At 42.0% G+C, this 17907-nt stretch overlaps 1 protein-coding gene across 1 annotated transcript in view; it reads right to left on the bottom strand.

The window, feature by feature from the left end:
* Positions 1 to 17607, bottom strand: part of BMP2 (bone morphogenetic protein 2) — a 65979-nt gene extending 48372 nt beyond the window's left edge. The window contains exons 1-2 of the mRNA XM_073628621.1: positions 16502 to 17607; positions 8251 to 8609 (exon numbers count right to left, since the gene is read on the bottom strand). Coding sequence (XP_073484722.1) covers positions 8251 to 8602 — 352 coding nt within the window. The 5' untranslated portion in view covers positions 8603 to 8609; positions 16502 to 17607. The remainder of the gene's footprint in view (positions 1 to 8250; positions 8610 to 16501) is intronic.
* Between the last annotated feature and the right edge of the window lie 300 nt (positions 17608 to 17907).

The raw sequence follows: 17907 nt of genomic DNA, 5'->3' as shown, positions 1-17907 counted from the left end.
TCATCATGTCTGCTACCTCCTTGTGTTTGACAGCAGCCAGTGGGTGGATCCATAGCCAATAGCAGGCTGTCCTATTGGTCCACCCACTGCCTGCTGTCAATCACAAGGATTGAGCTGACATTAGGGGGATCTAGTCCCTCAATTGTACCTTCAGGTTCTGCCCACTGTTGGCATCTCTAGTTGCTATATGCTTGTTAGCTGTGAAGCCAAGAGCCTCCTAAACAACCAGTGAGAGGTGGTGGTGGTGTAGGAGGGGGGGGGGGGGAATGTAGCAGTGGTAAACATGTCACTCTGCTACACATTATACAGAGACAGGTACTCTGCCTGTCTACTCTGTAGGCCAAGTTTTGGTCTTGATTACCTCCAACTTCATTATCTACACACTGGAGGTAATTATTTTTGGCAATTTGTTGCAGCCAAAGTGCTGCTATTAAGAATTAGTATAAAATAAGGAAAACTTCAGCATAGGTACCGAAGTTAAGAAACAAAAAGACTGTTACTGCAGGTGACACAAGTGGCTAAAGTATGAGGCAAATATACTATTTTGGCTATTTTTAATGCTTAATAAACATTTTTATACTATATCTAGACAATTTTTTATTTTAGATAAAACACAACAAATTAAAAATGACTTTACATGAAAGACATGGCGGTTTTTCTGAGCTTAGAAACACGTCCATGTAAGTGGCACCATCAGCTGCATCATCGCCAATCCACCAAAGTAGGATCGAGCATATGATGTATACAGCTTTAGGTGGTTGGGGGAAGTCCCTCCAACAAAAAAACCAACATTACATATCAATGGGCACTATATAGTAGAACTACAATTAAGAGCTGCTATTAATAACTACCTGATACACCGATCGGTAAAGCTACTGAAACGGGCAGAAGGGATTTTTAAATCTGGCACAGAGTCATACTGTCAGAAAAGAGATGTGACGTTAGGGCTTTATTGAATTTCCTCCATTAAGTCAACAATTTTCTTTCAAAATCTCCTAACATTTTGTTAAGACCTGCTATCTGAATGGAATCCAAAACATGTAAAAAAGGTTTAAATCGCAATAGGTTACGATTTTCCCCAAGCGAAAACCACATTCACAGTTAGAATTTTATTTAAGAAAAAACTAAAATTTCCATCCTGCTCCTTCAAATTTTCTCGTCAATCAGCCTGAAAACAAAACTTTGATTTTTCGAAGGATAGTGGAGTCAAATCGATGGAATGTTCTGAACACAAACATTTTTCAAATTAAAAATTCTACTGGTGTGTGGCCAGATTAAAGCCCAAACCTGGGAAACTCTTTTACCTGCATTGGGTCTGCGCCCGAACTGCAAGGGTTAGTTGCTCGTTTAGGTCTAGAGGGGAGAAGTTTTATTTACCCAACCCTCTGGGCTGCTAGACTGGTCCCTGCAGAGTCTTCTCCCCCACGTTCCAGTGGTCTAATACCCTAAAGTCAGGATGATGACACCAAGGGACAGTCTACTGTTGAAGCGTGGGAGAGCGCCATCTGCTGGGGGGGAGCAGAGGATCAGGTGAGTAAAGTTGCTTCTCCTCTCCAATAGACCTAAACAAGCAGCTAACCCTTTCAGGGTGGGCACAGCCCCACTGCAAGGGATAATTTTCAAGTTTCCCAGAGTTGAGCTTTAAGTCCTGACAAAGAAACCCACGATTAGTACTGTCTCAATTAGGCGATCACTCATGGCCTGCTTGGAATACTTGCAAGATTACAGGAAAGGATTTCTACCTAATAAAAAGATGCCGTAAGAATAGAATCTTCCACATGTCCATACAATAATCATTTTATCTGTGTTCAGAGATGCACCAGAGCCAAGCACACAGCTGCTGCAAGTCCATTATCAGGCTGTTTGGGAGATTTATCTTATATCCTCAGAGAGACCATCCAAGACTCAACAGAAGACAAAAAAAGTCATTGTAAAAAAAAACAAGGCATTTACAAATTGTCTAAATATCTCACGAGGATTAGATAAGGATTAGAAAACGCTACAAACAACCTCAGATCAACTGTAAATTAGAGGATTTGCTTTGCGTTTAGCATTAAAAGATGAAATCTTTCGGTGGGAATTCTTGAGTTTGGAACTCAAACTGAGGGACTCACGAGGGTCAAAGGAGTGGATAAACTTCACAAGGTAGAAATTAGCGGTGAAACTGAAGCTTCACTAATCGGAGATGAAGGCAGCACAGGCTCCACACATGTAAAACGTGTTCAGAAGCAATTAGGAACCGGCTTTATCAAACCTTAAACTGCCAGGACTTAGCAAAGCCCCTGGAGTGGACCATGGAGGTAATGGGAAACTGGGTACTGATGGAAGAGTGGGCATGCATTTAGGGCTCGTTTATACAGGCATTGGTTCAAGCAAAGCCCCTGAATTGGACCATGGGGGCAACAAGAAATCTGGCAATGACGAAAGGGTGGGCATGGGACTCATTTACACAAGCGTTGAACTGAGCAAAGCCCATGGACCATGGAGAAATGATGGAAAAGTGGGCACACACTTAGGACTCATTTATACAAGCGTTGGCTCTTTGAAGAGCAATCTTTGGTGGATCAGTTTTTACAGGGCATTTGACAGGTGGCAAGGAGGTGTTATGTTTGGTAAGTCACTTGAATGGACCACATCTGTAGGGCGGTATTGTCCACCGAACGCAACAGAAGAGATAATTTTTGCCACGCTGAGATGCAAAGCATCACGCCTAAGGCATGTGTATGCCCCCGTATGACTGCCTTTGCAGTGTTTTTATTGCCCCTCCCCAAACGCAATTGTAAACTAAACCATAGGCAGTGCTGCATTTCTTCCACATTCACATACGCAGTAAACATGCCACGACTGTGCTGCAGCTATGATGTTCACCAATCTTTTTCAACAAAAAAAATAGAACCACATGACGTCTACCAAGATGGCAGCACTGTGGATCCACAGAGTAAAATTGGCTGCAGGGAAGACAGTTCTAGACTCTCCTTGGGCTGGAAAATATCAGCAGCTATAGTATATGTTTTCTACTACCCTGGGTGAACTGCCATATCACCTACAAAAAGCCCCAGTGCATCCACAGTGGGTCCTGTGTTTAAAGCCCAACTCTAGGGATTAGAAAGAAAAAACACACACACCAATTGCAGGGCCCCCACCCCACCATAAATGCTAGGGGAGCCAAACTAAGTAGTAATACTTACCTTATTCCCTGCTCCAGCAGGGTCCCTACAGTGGTGCGACTGGTCCCTCCCTGAAGACTCAAACCAAACACACTCCTGGTAGCGGTCGCATGCCCCCCCCCCCCCCCCCGCAGCATGTACAATGCAGGGTTAATAGCCCTGCATTGCGCGTGGTAATGCAGAGGGACCATCCAAAGAGTGGTGCTTCGAGGAGGCGCTGGATGGGGTACATAATCCTGTCTGTTCCTGTACCTTGACACTGTAACCCCATTGCAAGGGTAGATTTTTCTTTTTTTCTAATGGCTGGAGTTGGGCTTTAAGGGTCTGTTCAAATCAACAGTGTGCACAACCGTACGTCACACTAACCTTTTTTTTTTTTTTATGAACTTAATTTTTTTTTCAGTACCGATGGCCAAAGCGCGGTGTGATGGAGTGGATTGCATTGCACCACGCTATACTGAAACAACACACTTGTCAAGAAAAATTTGATATTACAAGGGATGGTGAGGAAGCACTATTTACGCTGCCATCTGGAAAGTATTCACATCGCTTCAACATTTTGTTATGTTACAGCCTTATCCCAAAACGGATTAAAATTCATTATGTTCCTCAAAATTCTACAAACAATACCCCATAATGACAACATGAAAGAAGTTTGTCCGAAATCTTTGCAAATTTATTAAAAATAAAAAAATAAAAAAACCCCCATGTACATAAGTATTCACAGCCTTTGCCATGACACTCAAAATTGAGCTCGAGTGCATCCTGTTTTCACTGATCATCCTTGAGATGTTTCTACAACTTCATTGGAGTCCACCTGTCAGTTTATTGGACATGATTTGGAATGGCACACACCTGTCTCTATAAGGTCCCACAGTTAACAGTGCATGTCAGAGCACAAACCAAGCCATGAAGTCCAAGGAATTGTCTGTAGACCTCCAAGACAGGATTGTATGGAGGCACAGATCTGGAGAAGGGTACAGAAAAATGTCTGCAGCATTGAAGGTCCCAATGAGCACAGTGGCCTCCATCCGTAAATGGAAGAAGTTTGGAACCACCAGGACTCTTCCTAGAGCGGGCCGCTTGGCCAAACTGAGCCATCGGGGGAGAAGGAACTTAGTCAGGGAGGTGACCAAGAACCCTATGGTCACTCTGACAGAGCTCCAGCATTTCTCTGTGGAGAGAGGAGAACCTTCCAGAAGAACAACTATCTCTGCAGCACTCCACCAATCAGGCCTGTATGGTAGAGTGGCCAGACGGAAGCCACTCCTCAGTAAAAGGCACATGACAGCCCGCCTGGAGTTTGACAAAAGGCACCTGAAGGACTCCCAGATCATGAGAAACAAAATTTTCGGTCTGATGAAACAAAGATTGAACTCTTTGGCCTGAATGGCAAGCGTCATGTCTGGAGGAAACCAGGCACCGCTCATCACCTGGTCAAAACCAACCCTACAGTGAAGCATGGTGGTGGCAGAATCATGCTGTGGGGATGTTTTTCATTGGCAGGAACTGGGAGACTAGTCAGGATCGAGGGAAAGATGAATGCAGCAATGTACAGAGACATCCTTGATGAAAACCTGCTCCAGAGTGCTCTGGACCTCAGACTGGGGAAAAGGTTCATCTTTCAACAGGACAATGACCCTAAGCACACAGCCAAGATAACAAAGGAGTGGCTATAGGACAACTCTGTGAATCTCCTTGAGTGGCCCAGCCAGAGCCCAGACTTGAACCTGATTGAACATTTCTGAAGAGATATGAAAATAGCTGTGCACCGACGCTCCCCATCCAACCTGATGGAGCTTGAGAGGTCCTGCAAAAGAAGAATGTGAGAAACTGACTAAAAGTTGGTGTGCCAAGCATGTAGCATCATACTCAAAAAGACTTGAAGCTGTAATTGGTGCCAAAAGTTCTTCAAGAAAGTATTGAGCAAAGGCTGTGAATACTTATATACATGGGATGGTTTTTCATTTTTAATTTTTAATAAATTTGCAAAGATTTCAGATAAACTTCTCTCACATTATCATTATGGGGCATTGTTTGTAAAATTTTGAGGAAAATAATGAATCTAATTTATTTTGGAATAAGGCTGTAACATAACCAAATGTGGAAAAAGTGAAGTGCTGTGAATACTTTCCGGATGCACTGTATATTGTAAATAGCATCCATTTTGGGTTTAATTTGATTATGTCGGTAAAGTCTTTATATCATTGCCCAATAGGAAATATTTGCTTTTTCCTTACAGGATATATAAAACCAAAACTTTAATAAACTGCACTGCAAAAATCCTGAGATGTATGTTGGCTGCATTAGTTATATTTTTCAGGTTAAGAACATTTTTTGCAAGCACAGAAAATAAATACTTGTTGATCCTGCCAGAAATAATGCGCCATAAACTACTAACCCGCCCTATGTACAGTGGCTTAGTGGTTGGCACTTCGTCCGCCTTTCAGGACTGGGGTGCTTGGTTCAAATACACTGTCTGCATGGAGTTTGTATGTTGGCTCTTCGCTTCCTCCCACACTACAAAAGACCTGCTGGCCGGTTAATTGGCCCTAGTATGTGTATGGATGCATGCAGATTGGAACCTTAGATTGTAAGCTCCTAAGGGTAGGGACTGGTCTGAATGAGCCTGTTTGGATCCTATAGTAGTTTGAACCGGCCTGAATGATCCCGCCAGAAAGCCATCAGTGCTTACCGCCAATTATCAGCAGCATTTCCCACCCTGCAGCCAGTCATATACAAGGGGCGTGTAAACGTGTGACTGCGGGGCAGGTAGTGACTCGGCTGCCGATGCCTGGCGGTATAGCTCAGGTGGGTTCAGATTAGGATCCAAAACAGGCCTGAGCTCATCCCTACTGGTCGGTTAACTGGCTCACCTCCAAAAGCGCTTTGACCCCAAATGGAGAAAAATGCCATAGAAATACAAATTAAACGTAATAAATAAATAATTTTTAAACAGGTATTAATATAGAGCTGACAATTTAGGCAGCAAAGTACTTACTGTACATTCACTGCGGTTGCCGGAAGCCTGGCATACTCTAGGAGAGGGCCCCGTTTCCGGAAGCCTGGCAAACTCTAGGAGAGGGCCCCGTTGCCGGAAGCCTGGCAAACTCTAGGAGAGGGCCCCGTTGCCGGAAGCCTGGCAAACTCTAGGAGAGGGCCCCGTTGCCGGAAGCCTGGCAAACTCTAGGAGAGGGCCCCGTTGCCGGAAGCCTGGCAAACTCTAGGAGAGGGCCCCGTTGCCGGAAGCCTGGCAAACTCTAGGAGAGGGCCCCGTTGCCGGAAGCCTGGCAAACTCTAGGAGAGGGCCCCGTTGCCGGAAGCCTGGCAAACTCTAGGAGAGGGCCCCGTTGCCGGAAGCCTGGCAAACTGTAGGAGAGGCCCCGTTGCCGGAAGCCTGGCAAACTCTAGGAGAGGCTGACGGCTGGATAGTGCACCTAGCGGTACTTACTGTTAGGGCCATATGCGCCCAGGGACAAATGCTTGGAATGAAGACTGCTTGCGTTTCTGAGCATTCTCACACACTGGGTGTTTAGCTATGGGTGGAAGATACAGGTGCACCACCCATCCGTAGCAGCTGTCAGACCTTCCATAGTTTAACAGGCTGCCAGCATCAGGACTGGATGGTGCACCTGTGCCCTCCGCTAAACGCCCAGTTTGCATGAGGTCCAAGCCACTGCACTGCCCATGTAAAGAAAGTCACGTGTGAAGTCCAGCCTGGGTGACATACACTATATTACCAAAAGTATTGGGACGTCAGCCTTTATGCACACGAACTTTAATGGCACCCCAGTCTTAGTCCATAGGGTTCAATATTGAGTTGGCCCACCCTTTGCAGCTATAACAGCTTCAACTCTTCTGGGAAGGCTGTCCACAAGGTTTACGAGTGTGTCTATGGGAATATTTGACTATTCTTCTAGAAGCACAGTTGTGAGGTAAGGCACTGATATGGATGAGAAGAGCTGGCTCAGAGTTTCCGCTCTAATTCTAAGGTGTTCTATCGGGTTTAGGGCAGGACTGTGTGCAGGCCAGTCAAGTTACTCCACTTCAAACTCGCTCATCCATGTCTTTATAGACCTTACTTTGTGCACCGGTGCGCAGTCATGTTGGAACAGGATGGGCCATCCCACAATGTTGTCTAAAATGTCTTGGTATGCCGACGCCTTAAGAGTTCCCTTCACTGGAACTAAGGGGCCAAGCCCAATCCCTGAAAAACAACCCCACACCATAACCCCCCCTCCACCAAATGATTTGGGCAAGGGCAAAGAAAGGTCCATAAAGACATAAATGAGCGAGTTTGGGATGGAGGAACTTGGCTGGCCTGCACAGAATCTTGACCTCAACCCCAATAGAACACCTTTGGGATGAATTAGAGTGGAGACGGCGAGCCAGGCTCTCTCGTCCAACATCAGTGTCTGACCTTAGATACCTCCACTCCTAAACCTTGTGGACAGCCTTCACAGGCATCCCAATACTTTTGGTAATATAGTGTATATGGCTCCCTCCAGAGATACAGTGAAGTGAGTGATCATAGCCAACTCAGGAAGTGTGTTATTCCTAGGATCACCAGGATACTTGCAAAGTGCAAGCAAAAAGATAAGCCTGAAAAACGACAACCTCTTCTGAGGGCTGGTAAGCCGCAATATATTACATTGTAATTTCGTGAGTCTCCGATTAACCTCAACCAACTGAGGCAACAAATTCATTTTATCCACAGTTTGCTTCTCCAAAACATGACGGATACTGACCACTTGAATGTGTCTCACTGGTCACAATGGCCACCTCAAGGGACATCAAGATATTATGTTGCAATAATTTGCCTGAAAGACTTTTTAATCATCATGAGTGAAACACTAATTAGCAAACTGCTGCTAACACAAGCTAAGTCAGAGAGCAGGAGAAAAGATCTGGCTTGGATCATCTACAACCATAAAGCTACTCAACAACTACAAATCCCAGCATACCCCCCCTTTTTTTTATGCTGGGACTTGCAATCCCTCAGTGGATGCAAGGCTGCAGACTTTCTTTGCCTGGAAACGAACCGTGGGAATGTTTGTTTTTTTTTTTTTTCTTTTTTTGTTACCTTCATGGTGGAAGCTCCTGACTGTATTTGCTCGGCTGGCTGCACGCTCCTTCTGATAATCCATGGGGGGCTTGTCTTGGTTCTCAGCCAGCTGGGCCGAGTGCAGGTGGTACAATTCCAGCATGTAGTGAGGGATTACAGCGTTTTGGCCAGGGGTTGGCCTTCTCTTCAAACCAAACATGTTAAGCAAGCGAAGTTCAAACTGGTTGAGGATGCCCTGTGACTCCTGGGGAGACGCCCGGCCAGACTCTGTGTACTTCCTCCTTCCCACTTCAGGGATTAGACCGGTGCAACAACCCAGCAGCACCTGATAAAGCAGCAGAAGGAGCAGAGAGCGGATCCCAGCTACCATGGTCAACCTGGAGTAGAGGCAGGAAGAGACACAGACATAAGTAACCGCCATGGGCCAATGCAGGTAGATAGATTGTTAGTATGGTGGTCTTCAACCAACAACTAGGAAGACACGTGGAGCACTCAACAAGCACTTAGTATGTGTTGAGGGTACTGCAGGCTGATTTAATAAGGTGGTGCAATAGGTGTGTGCAAGGTGTCACCACCAGGTTTCATTTTGTTGTAGACAAATTGCTGAAAAAAAAAAAAAAAAAAATAGAAAAAAAAAAAAAATAAATAAAAAAAAAGGCAGGAAGATGCAGTGTGCTGTAATTTTTGAAAATGCATATGGAAGCAACACAGTGGTTTAAACTAGGCTCACTGAAATCTATTCATATTTCTTCGCTATGCATTTATATTGCATTTTAAAGCTCATTTGATTGCATCTGGTGTAAGCGAGCCCTAATATCATATTTTTTTTATTTCAATTTTTAAAAGCCTAGTTTACAACACTGTGTTACATCCATATGCTTATTTAAAAATTTACAGCATATTTTTTTTTTTTGCATGTGAATACACTGCAAACACATTTATATTTCTAATAAAAATTAAAAAATATACACACAAAAAAATATATATAATAAGAAAAAAAAGTGTGTAATAAATATATAAACATACACAATAAAAAAAAAAAAAAAATTATATATATATATATATATATATTTTGTATGCAAATAATGTTAATAATCATTGAATATAGGGATTACAATGTGAACGAGCCCTAAGCCAGATCACTATGGGTAAATGAAACCTGCACTTTACACCACTATATTATATAAGTCTGCATTATACATACCGTAATTATGTAACCAAGAAAAACATTGCGTAATTTACACCATACCAATAAAATAACTTAAAACTTTTCTTAAAGCACAACTAAAGGCAAAACTTTTTGTTTTAGATTTGGATAGAGCAGGGAGGGGGGGGGGGGTTAGAACACCTGTTGGATTTTTATCGATGCCTGTGTCCCCATTAGGGAGATTCGCTCTCCTGATCACCTGTGTCACCGTAATGAAACAAAGGGTAAATCCAAAAGTTTAGAGAGGAATAAAGGGGGAAGTCTTCCAACGGGGGCAATTGTTTCATGACAACTAGGAGGGGGATTTCCCTCACTTTGGGAGGATATCCTCTCACTTCCTGATGAGCCAACAGGAGGTGAAGGGAAATCTCCCTAATTAACACAGGTGGCAAAAGGAAAAACCGGCAGCAGTTTTAACCCTCCCCTATCCAAAATGGGGGGGTTTGGCTGAAGTATTTATAGTACCATTTCCCATATTTGGCACTTTTTATAACTGCTTATGACTTTTCTAAGTAAAAACTGGGGACCTCTGCACTAGTAGAGCATCAAGTACGTCATCTAAATAATTTTAAAAAGGGAACAAGTGCGAAACATTCTGCAAGCTTTTTTTTTTTCTTTTTTGGGTTAATAAGGAAGTTAAAAACAATACAACCAAATGTGAAGATTTAAACGGAAAGTACTATTTCTAGTGTGCGACTGTTTTTGTTAGTTTTTTTTTTTTTTCTTGTAGAATAATACTAGAAAAGTACTTTTTCTTAGCGTGGGCCTTTTCTCTTTGTGGCAATAATAATATAATAATTATTATTCTCATTGGGAAAAATGACTGTCCCAGCAACCATAACCACCATCAGAAATATAAATTCTGTATTATTTATATAATTGTACCTGTATAATAAAGCAATCCCATAAATGGCAATCAGAATTAGTATTCTAGAGGTTGTCTATTTTTAATCATAAAAGTAAGATTAAGCCCAGATTCACACGGACAGCGGTAATGAAATCACGCGAGTTCAGCTAAACTCTCTCACAATTTCATTCCCGCATGTCAGTCCCGACTTCCGGGGCGATTTCAGAGACATCTGTGAGGGTTTCTGCACAGATGTCTATTGAAATCGCACTCCGAAATCGCCAAAAGTAGTACAGAAACTACTGTTCGGATGGTGCTATTGCCAGCAATAGCCGCCGATTTGGCATGCGATCGCTGCAATGTAAACCAGGGCTTAGGCTCGGTTCACACTGCCGCGACCTGGGATCGGACTTGTGAGACCCCCAAGTCGCATTAAATGCCATGTTAGTCCATGAGAGCTGTCTTAATCAGCACTACTGAAATCGCTCCGACTTTAGAAAAGTTTCCTGTACTACTTTAAGGCGACTTCTATCCGACTTGTGCCCATAGACGTTAATGGAAGTCGCCTCCAAGTCGCATCCTAATCTATATTGATGTGCAAAGCGCTACGTAAACTGTTGGCACTATATGAATCCTGTATAATAATAATAGTGATCTGACATTACAGGAAGATTACCCAGGCATTCCCTGCGGTGTAGCCCCTCCCTCGCTTCAAAGTAGTACTCAAGTCGCATCAAGCTGCCAGCAAATCACCAGGAAGTTGTCTGGCAAAGTCGCATGACTTTCAGGTTGCAGTAGTGTGAACCGAGCCAGTTTCTGAACCTTTAGAAAATGAACGCCTTGGGGGTTATCTACTAAAGGCAAATCCACTTTGCACTACAAGTGCACTTAGAAGTGCAGTCGCTGTAGATCTGAGGGGGACATGCAAGGAAAATAAAAAAACAGCATTTTTGCTTATACATGATTGGGTGATGAAATCAGCAGAGCTTCCCCTCATTTCAGATTCTCCTCCACCCCAGAACTAACGCTAGTGCACTTGTAGTGCAAAGTGGATTTGTCTTTAGTAAATTACCCCCCAGTGACCTAAAACTAGTACCTACCAGCAATAACCTTCTGTGTGCATTTAAATCAGAGCTACTCTATTCAGGCCAGTGTCAATTAACCTCACTGCTTATAGTGCATCACTTTATTTAAATCTAGAAGTAAGACACAGGTATAGTAAAAGGACGCAGTGAAAGACCTGCAAGGAGGGTTATTTAATGCTTCCCCCACCCTATTTTTTTATTTTTTTTATTTAAGGAAACCTGTATTGAAAGACATACACAGGCCGCCATTGCTGTACTCCTTTCCAAAATTCTATCTACCTTGTTTTTTTCTGGCCTCAAGAGTCACTGACCTGGAACAGGCAAGCAGCCAATGAAGCAAGACTCCCCCCTGCAAGCCAATTCCAGGTCGTGCTGAAGCCACTGGATCAGCATGACAGCCAGACGAGGAGTATTGTTCAGAGTCCAGCAATGGCAGTAGGGCTCCTCAGGCAGATGAATTGGGGGGGGGGGCCGCCTGCACGTGTGCTCCAGTCTGTTTCCCCTCTACACACAGAAGGTGTTGTGTCTGAGTGCAGGATTAGATCACAAGGTTACACACTGTACAGGTGTTACCAGCCCTCCCCAACTACAAGATCCTTTATTGGCCACAGGAGGGAAAAATCAAAGAGGACAGAAGGAAAAAAAAAAAAAATCAAAGAGTCACAGCAGAAGGGAACTCTTTAGAAGTGAGAGATCCTCTGGAGGATAATGGACTGTGCAGTACATGGTACAAAATGGGGCAATATTTTAGGTGATAAATATTAGTATATAGAAATATTATTATTTAGGATTTTTATAGTGCCAACAGTACAATTCAGAATTTTAATATTTATATATGGTAACATTTATATAGATACATAATCTGCAATGATCATGAATATATTCTCAGCTGCCCCAAGCTGGGAGGATCTGACATTTGTAACAAAAAAATTATAATTAATAATATTGTATTGTCAGCTGCCCCGAGCTGGGTGGATCTATCTTTAGAAATCTCCTCTAATTTTCCATTGGTCTGCTATTGAATTTGTATACAGAAATACATGTGTAACAAATATTTATGTATTGCAACATTTCATGTAGATACATAATATGCAATGATCATGAATATATTATTAGCTGCCCCAAGCTGGGTGGATCTGTCTCTAGAAATCTCCTCTAATGTTCTATTGGTATGTTGTTGTCATTGTATGCAGAAATACATTTGCAACAAACATTTATATTTTGCAACATTTTATGTAGATACATCATATGCAATGATTATAAATATACTGTCAGCTGCCCCAAGCTGGGAGGATCTGTCTCTAGAAATCTCCCCTGTATATCCTCTCCCATCAATCTGGTATTGCATTTGTATACAGGAATACATTTGTAACACATATTTATATATTACAACATTTATGTAGATGCACAATATGCAATGATCATGAATATATTATTAGCTGTCCCAAGCTGGGTGGATCTGTCTCTAGAAATCTCCTCTATTTTTCCATTGGTCTGTTGTTATGTAGATACATAATATGCAATGATCATAAATTTACTGTCAGCTGCCCCAAGCTGGGAGGATCTGTCTCTAGAAATCTCCCCTGTCTATCCTTTCCCATCAATCTGGTATTGTATTTGTATACAGAAATACATTTGTAACAAATAATTATATGTTGTAACATTTATGTAAACATAAAGGGCAATGATCATGCTTATATTCCTGCCAAGCTAAGGAGGATCTGTCCTTAGAAATCTCCCCTGTCTATTCCTTTCCAGTCATCCATCTGTTTGTATAGTAACATTTCTAAAGATATTAATGTAACATTTATGTAAATATATAATAGGCAATGACCATGCTTATTTTGTTGACTGTCCCAAACTGGGAGCAACTGTTCCTTGAAATCCCCCCCCCCTTCCCTTTCACACCTTTTCCATCAATGGATTACTGAATCTGTATCCCAAAAACCTGTATGTATTAAAAGAACTCCTGCCTTGCAGCACTGGGGTCCTCTGTTCATATCCTAACTGGGAGGCTACCTGCATGGAGTTTGTATGTTCTTCCCTGTGCTTGTGTGGATTTCCTCCCACACTCCAAAGACATGCTGGTAGGCTAATTGGCCCTAGTATATCTATGGATACATGGGAGATAAGAACTTTAGATTGTAAGCTCCTAAGGGCAGGGACTGGTGTGAATGTACAACATTGGATTGTTGGTTCCATATAATTACCTATAATAGATAATGTTATGTAGTATGTAATGATCATGCTTAAGTTGGCTGCCCCATTAAGGGAGGATCTGTCCCTAGAAATTCCCCTGTCTCTGTCTATCCTCTTTTATCCATCCAATTCTGATCTTGGATTGTCATATTTGTATAATGGGATACATTTATAACAAAACACTTTGTTGTATTGTAACTTTCATCTACATATACAATGGCCATTCTTATATTGGCTGCCCCAAGCTGGGAGGATTTGTCCCTAGAAATCCCTCTGGATCTCAAGTTGTCTATACTTTCCAATACATCTATTACTGATCTTGGGTTGTTACATTTTTATATAAAGAATTCCATTCATAGTAACACTATCAATGTATTGTAACTTTTTTATGTAAATATATAATAACCAATGGTCATGCTTATATTGTCAGCTGTCCCAAGCTGGGAGGACCTGTCCCTGGAAATGTCCCATGTCTATTCTTTCCCATCTATCTATTATTGATCTTGGGCTGTTAAATTTGTTTAAAGAAATCCATTCACAGCAAAACTATTTTATATCCTGTAACTTTTATACTACTATAATAATAGGCGATGAGCATAATGTTATTATCTGCACCAAGCTGGGAGGATCTGTCCCTTTTCTCCCTGCCTGTCCTTTTCCATCAACCAGTTACTGAATTTGTAGAAATAACTTGCTTTGCTACAAATGTATTTATTTCTGTATTGTAACTATATGATGTGCAGTGACCATGCTTCTATTGGCAGCCCCAGGCTGGGAGGATCTGTCCCTAGAAATCTCCCCTGGCTCTATTTTACCTTTCCACTCAATCTAACACTAAATTTGTATAAAGCAGCAGGGCCCTCCTATCCCTTCTGTATTGAACTCTGTTGTAATTGCACCCCCCCCCCCCCTTTATATTGTAAAGTGCTTCACAAACTGTTGGCGTTATATAAATCCTGTATAATCGTAATAAATAGAATGAGAGAAAAAAGTATGTATTGGGAGGAGATTTACTAAAACTGGTGCAGCTCTGGTAGTAACCAATCCGATCCCAGGTTTATGTCCAAGCTTAATTGAACACACTGAAGTTAGAAGCTGATTGGTTACTTTGCAACTTTGCAGCTGCACCAGATTCTGTGGGCTCCAGTTTTAGTAAATCTCCCCCACTGTAAGGCAATGATCATGCTTACATTATCCCTTGTCCCAAGCTGGTTGAACCTGTCCCTACAAAAAGATTCAGTCACTAGAAATTTCACCCCCCCCCCCCCCAAATCCATCTAGTACTGTATTTGTATACATAAATACATTTAAAAAAAAGTATGTATTGCAATAATGTATGTGAATATATAATTGGCAATGGTCATGTTTAATACTGTGGTCTGTCCCAATCGGTTGTTTTGTAATTGGAACCCCCCCCCCCCTCCCTGTCTATCCTTTAAAGTTTAATCATAATATTATATATAATTTTTATTAATAATATTATTATTATTATTATTTATATATATATATATATATTTTTTTTTAATAAAGAAATACATTTACACAGAAATTATGTATTGCTACATTTGTGACAATGCCACATGCAATGGCCATTCCTATATTGTTGGCTGTCCCAAGCTGGGAGGATCTGTCCCTGGAAATCCCCCCCCCCCCCATCCTTGTATATCCTTTTGAACATCAATCTATTATGAATTTGTATAAAGAAATATATATATATATTAACATTTGAAACTATAACTTATGCAATGGGCATGCTTATATTTTTAGCTGGGATGATTTGTCCCTGGAAATCTCCCCTGGCCCCCTGTCTATCCTTTAACATCAATTTATTATAAATTTGCATAAATAAACTTATAATACAACAAAACAAAAACAAAAAAAGTGATATACTGTAACCTTTGAGGCTATCATATAGCAATGGCCATGCTTATATTGTCAGCTGTCCTGAGCTTGGAGGATCTGTCCCTGGGAAATCTCCCCTGGCTCCCTATCTATCCTTTAAAACCAATCTTTTATGAATTTGTATAAAGAAATAAATATATAATAATAATTAAAGTGATGTACTGTAACATCTAAGACGATATCTTATGCAATGGCCATGATTATATTATCTGCAGTCCCAAGCTGGGATAATCGGTCCCTGGAAATCTCCCCTGGCCCCATGTCTATCCCTTAACATCAATCTATTATAAATTTGCAGAACGAAAAACGTGTAATAAAACAAAAATGAAATATACTGTAAGATCTGAGACTATATCCTATGCAGTGGCCATGCTTCTATTTTCAGCTATCCCAAGCTGGGAAGAACGATCTGTCCCTGGAAATCTCCCCTGGATCCCTACCTATCCATTAACCTCAATTTATTATAAAATTTGTATAAGGCAATGCATGTGTAAAAAAACAAAACAAAAGTATATATAAAATTTGTAACATTTGAGATTATATAGCATATAAAAAGGCCATGCTTATATTTTCAGCTGTCCCTGGAAATCTCCCCTGGCTCCACGTATATCCTTTAACATCAATCTATTATGAAATTGTAAAAAGAAATGCATGTATAATAAAACAAAAAAATGACATATTGACATTTTGAGACTATATCCTATGCAATAGCCATGCTTATATTGTCGGCTGTCCCAAGCTGGTCCTAGATCTGTCCCTGGAAATCTCCCCTGGCTCCATGTCTATCCTTTATAATCAATCTATTATACATTTGTATCAAGTAAAACGTGTAATAAAACAAATAAAAAAGGATATAATGTAACAGCTGAGACTATATCCTATGCAATAGCCATGCTTCTATTGTCGGCTGTCCCAAGTTGGGAGGCTCAGTCCCTGGATCTGTCCCTGGAAAAGGTATACATGTGTATGGAATGTCATCCTGTGAGGTTGTTCTGATTGTGTCCCTGGCAGTCCATTGCTGTCCATTACCTGTGTGCTGGATCTGGATGAGAGTATTGGGCTCTCTGTGTGTCCTCCACATCACTGGCTGTCCCTTGTCCTCCTTAACAGGACTGCTGAGCGATCCCCCGGGCTGGTCCTGAGCACAGTCCTCCTCTTTTTATACATGGTACAGATGGAGGAAAGTAATCTCCTTCCCAGGCTGGGAAAAGTCCCGACTTTTCTGTCCTGAAGTCAGAGTTCCTGATCAGCCTACAAGGTGAGCTGTGATCTTCTCCAGCTGGGGGGACTCATCTCCATACAGTGGTGGGGGGGGAGGCTGACCCTCTGCTGTGCAGGCTCTCTATCCCATGTGCAGCAACAGGCAGCCTTGGAGGATAGTCCTCTGTCCATGACCGGTGAGCTTGTTCCCTTTGCTCACCAGCAATGTGTTTCTTTTTTTTTTTTTTTTTTTCCAGTCTCTCTCTGATGTCATAGAAGCTCTCTGCCAATCAGAAGCTTGACAAGGGAGCTGGCAGGGCGTGAAGGTAAGCTGAGTGTAAGGAGCAGCGCTGTGATCTCCCCCCTCCTCCCTCTGCTCCTTCCCTGCTATCTGGCTCTCTGTAGAAGAGATGTGCCACCTGCTGGAGGGACTTGGAACTGCACTCTAACCTCTACCTGACAGCTTAAAGCAGAATTAAACCCAAAAGCAAACATTACTGTACATTATAAGCAGTTACAGCAACAGTTTTTTTTTTTTTTTTGTTTCTTTTGGGATAAAGGGTTTTACAGAAATGAATAAAAGATGACCATTTGTAAGCACCCCCCTGTCAGTGGTAAATGGTTTGTCTCATCCCTCTAATTGCTACACGGCAGGATTACCAGGTGAAAATAAAGGAAAGAGAGCCGAAAAAAAGTAAACAAAGGCAGCCACCGCATCTAAGAATTAGGCCCCTTTCACACTTGTGCGACTTGTCCTGTGGCTTGGGATTGCAAAGTCTCATGACAAGTCGTACCCCATGATTTCCAATGGGTACAGTTCATATCTGTGAGACTTCAAAGTAACCCACTATACAACTTTTATCTGACTTTGAATCAACTTGAAGTCCACAGACCTCCAGATAACACAGGCATTGCCTCGAGTTGTGGCAAAGTCACAACAAAGTCACATGACTTTCAGGTTGCACAAGTGTGAAAGGGGCCTTAGCAATGGCGGCCCATCCATATGCGCTTGGCCCCCTAATCTACATGCAGGGTGCTGAATGCATGGATTCCAATGTTTTTTTGTTTTTTTAAGCACATGATGCATTTCTTCATACGTGTTTTTGATGCATTCTGGTGCATTTTTTCCCATCTTTGTGAAGACCTGTGAGTTCTTAAGCTTCCGTACCTCCTTGCCATGGGAGAGTTCTGACAACATCTCGCTCGCTGTTGGAGGTCATTCCAACCAGGGGCGG

This window comes from Aquarana catesbeiana, linkage group LG04 (genome assembly GCF_042186555.1).
Source record: "Aquarana catesbeiana isolate 2022-GZ linkage group LG04, ASM4218655v1, whole genome shotgun sequence".
NCBI lineage: Eukaryota > Metazoa > Chordata > Amphibia > Anura > Ranidae > Aquarana > Aquarana catesbeiana.
Note: the sequence above shows the minus strand (reverse complement) of the source record. Positions and strands in the feature narration are given on the sequence as shown.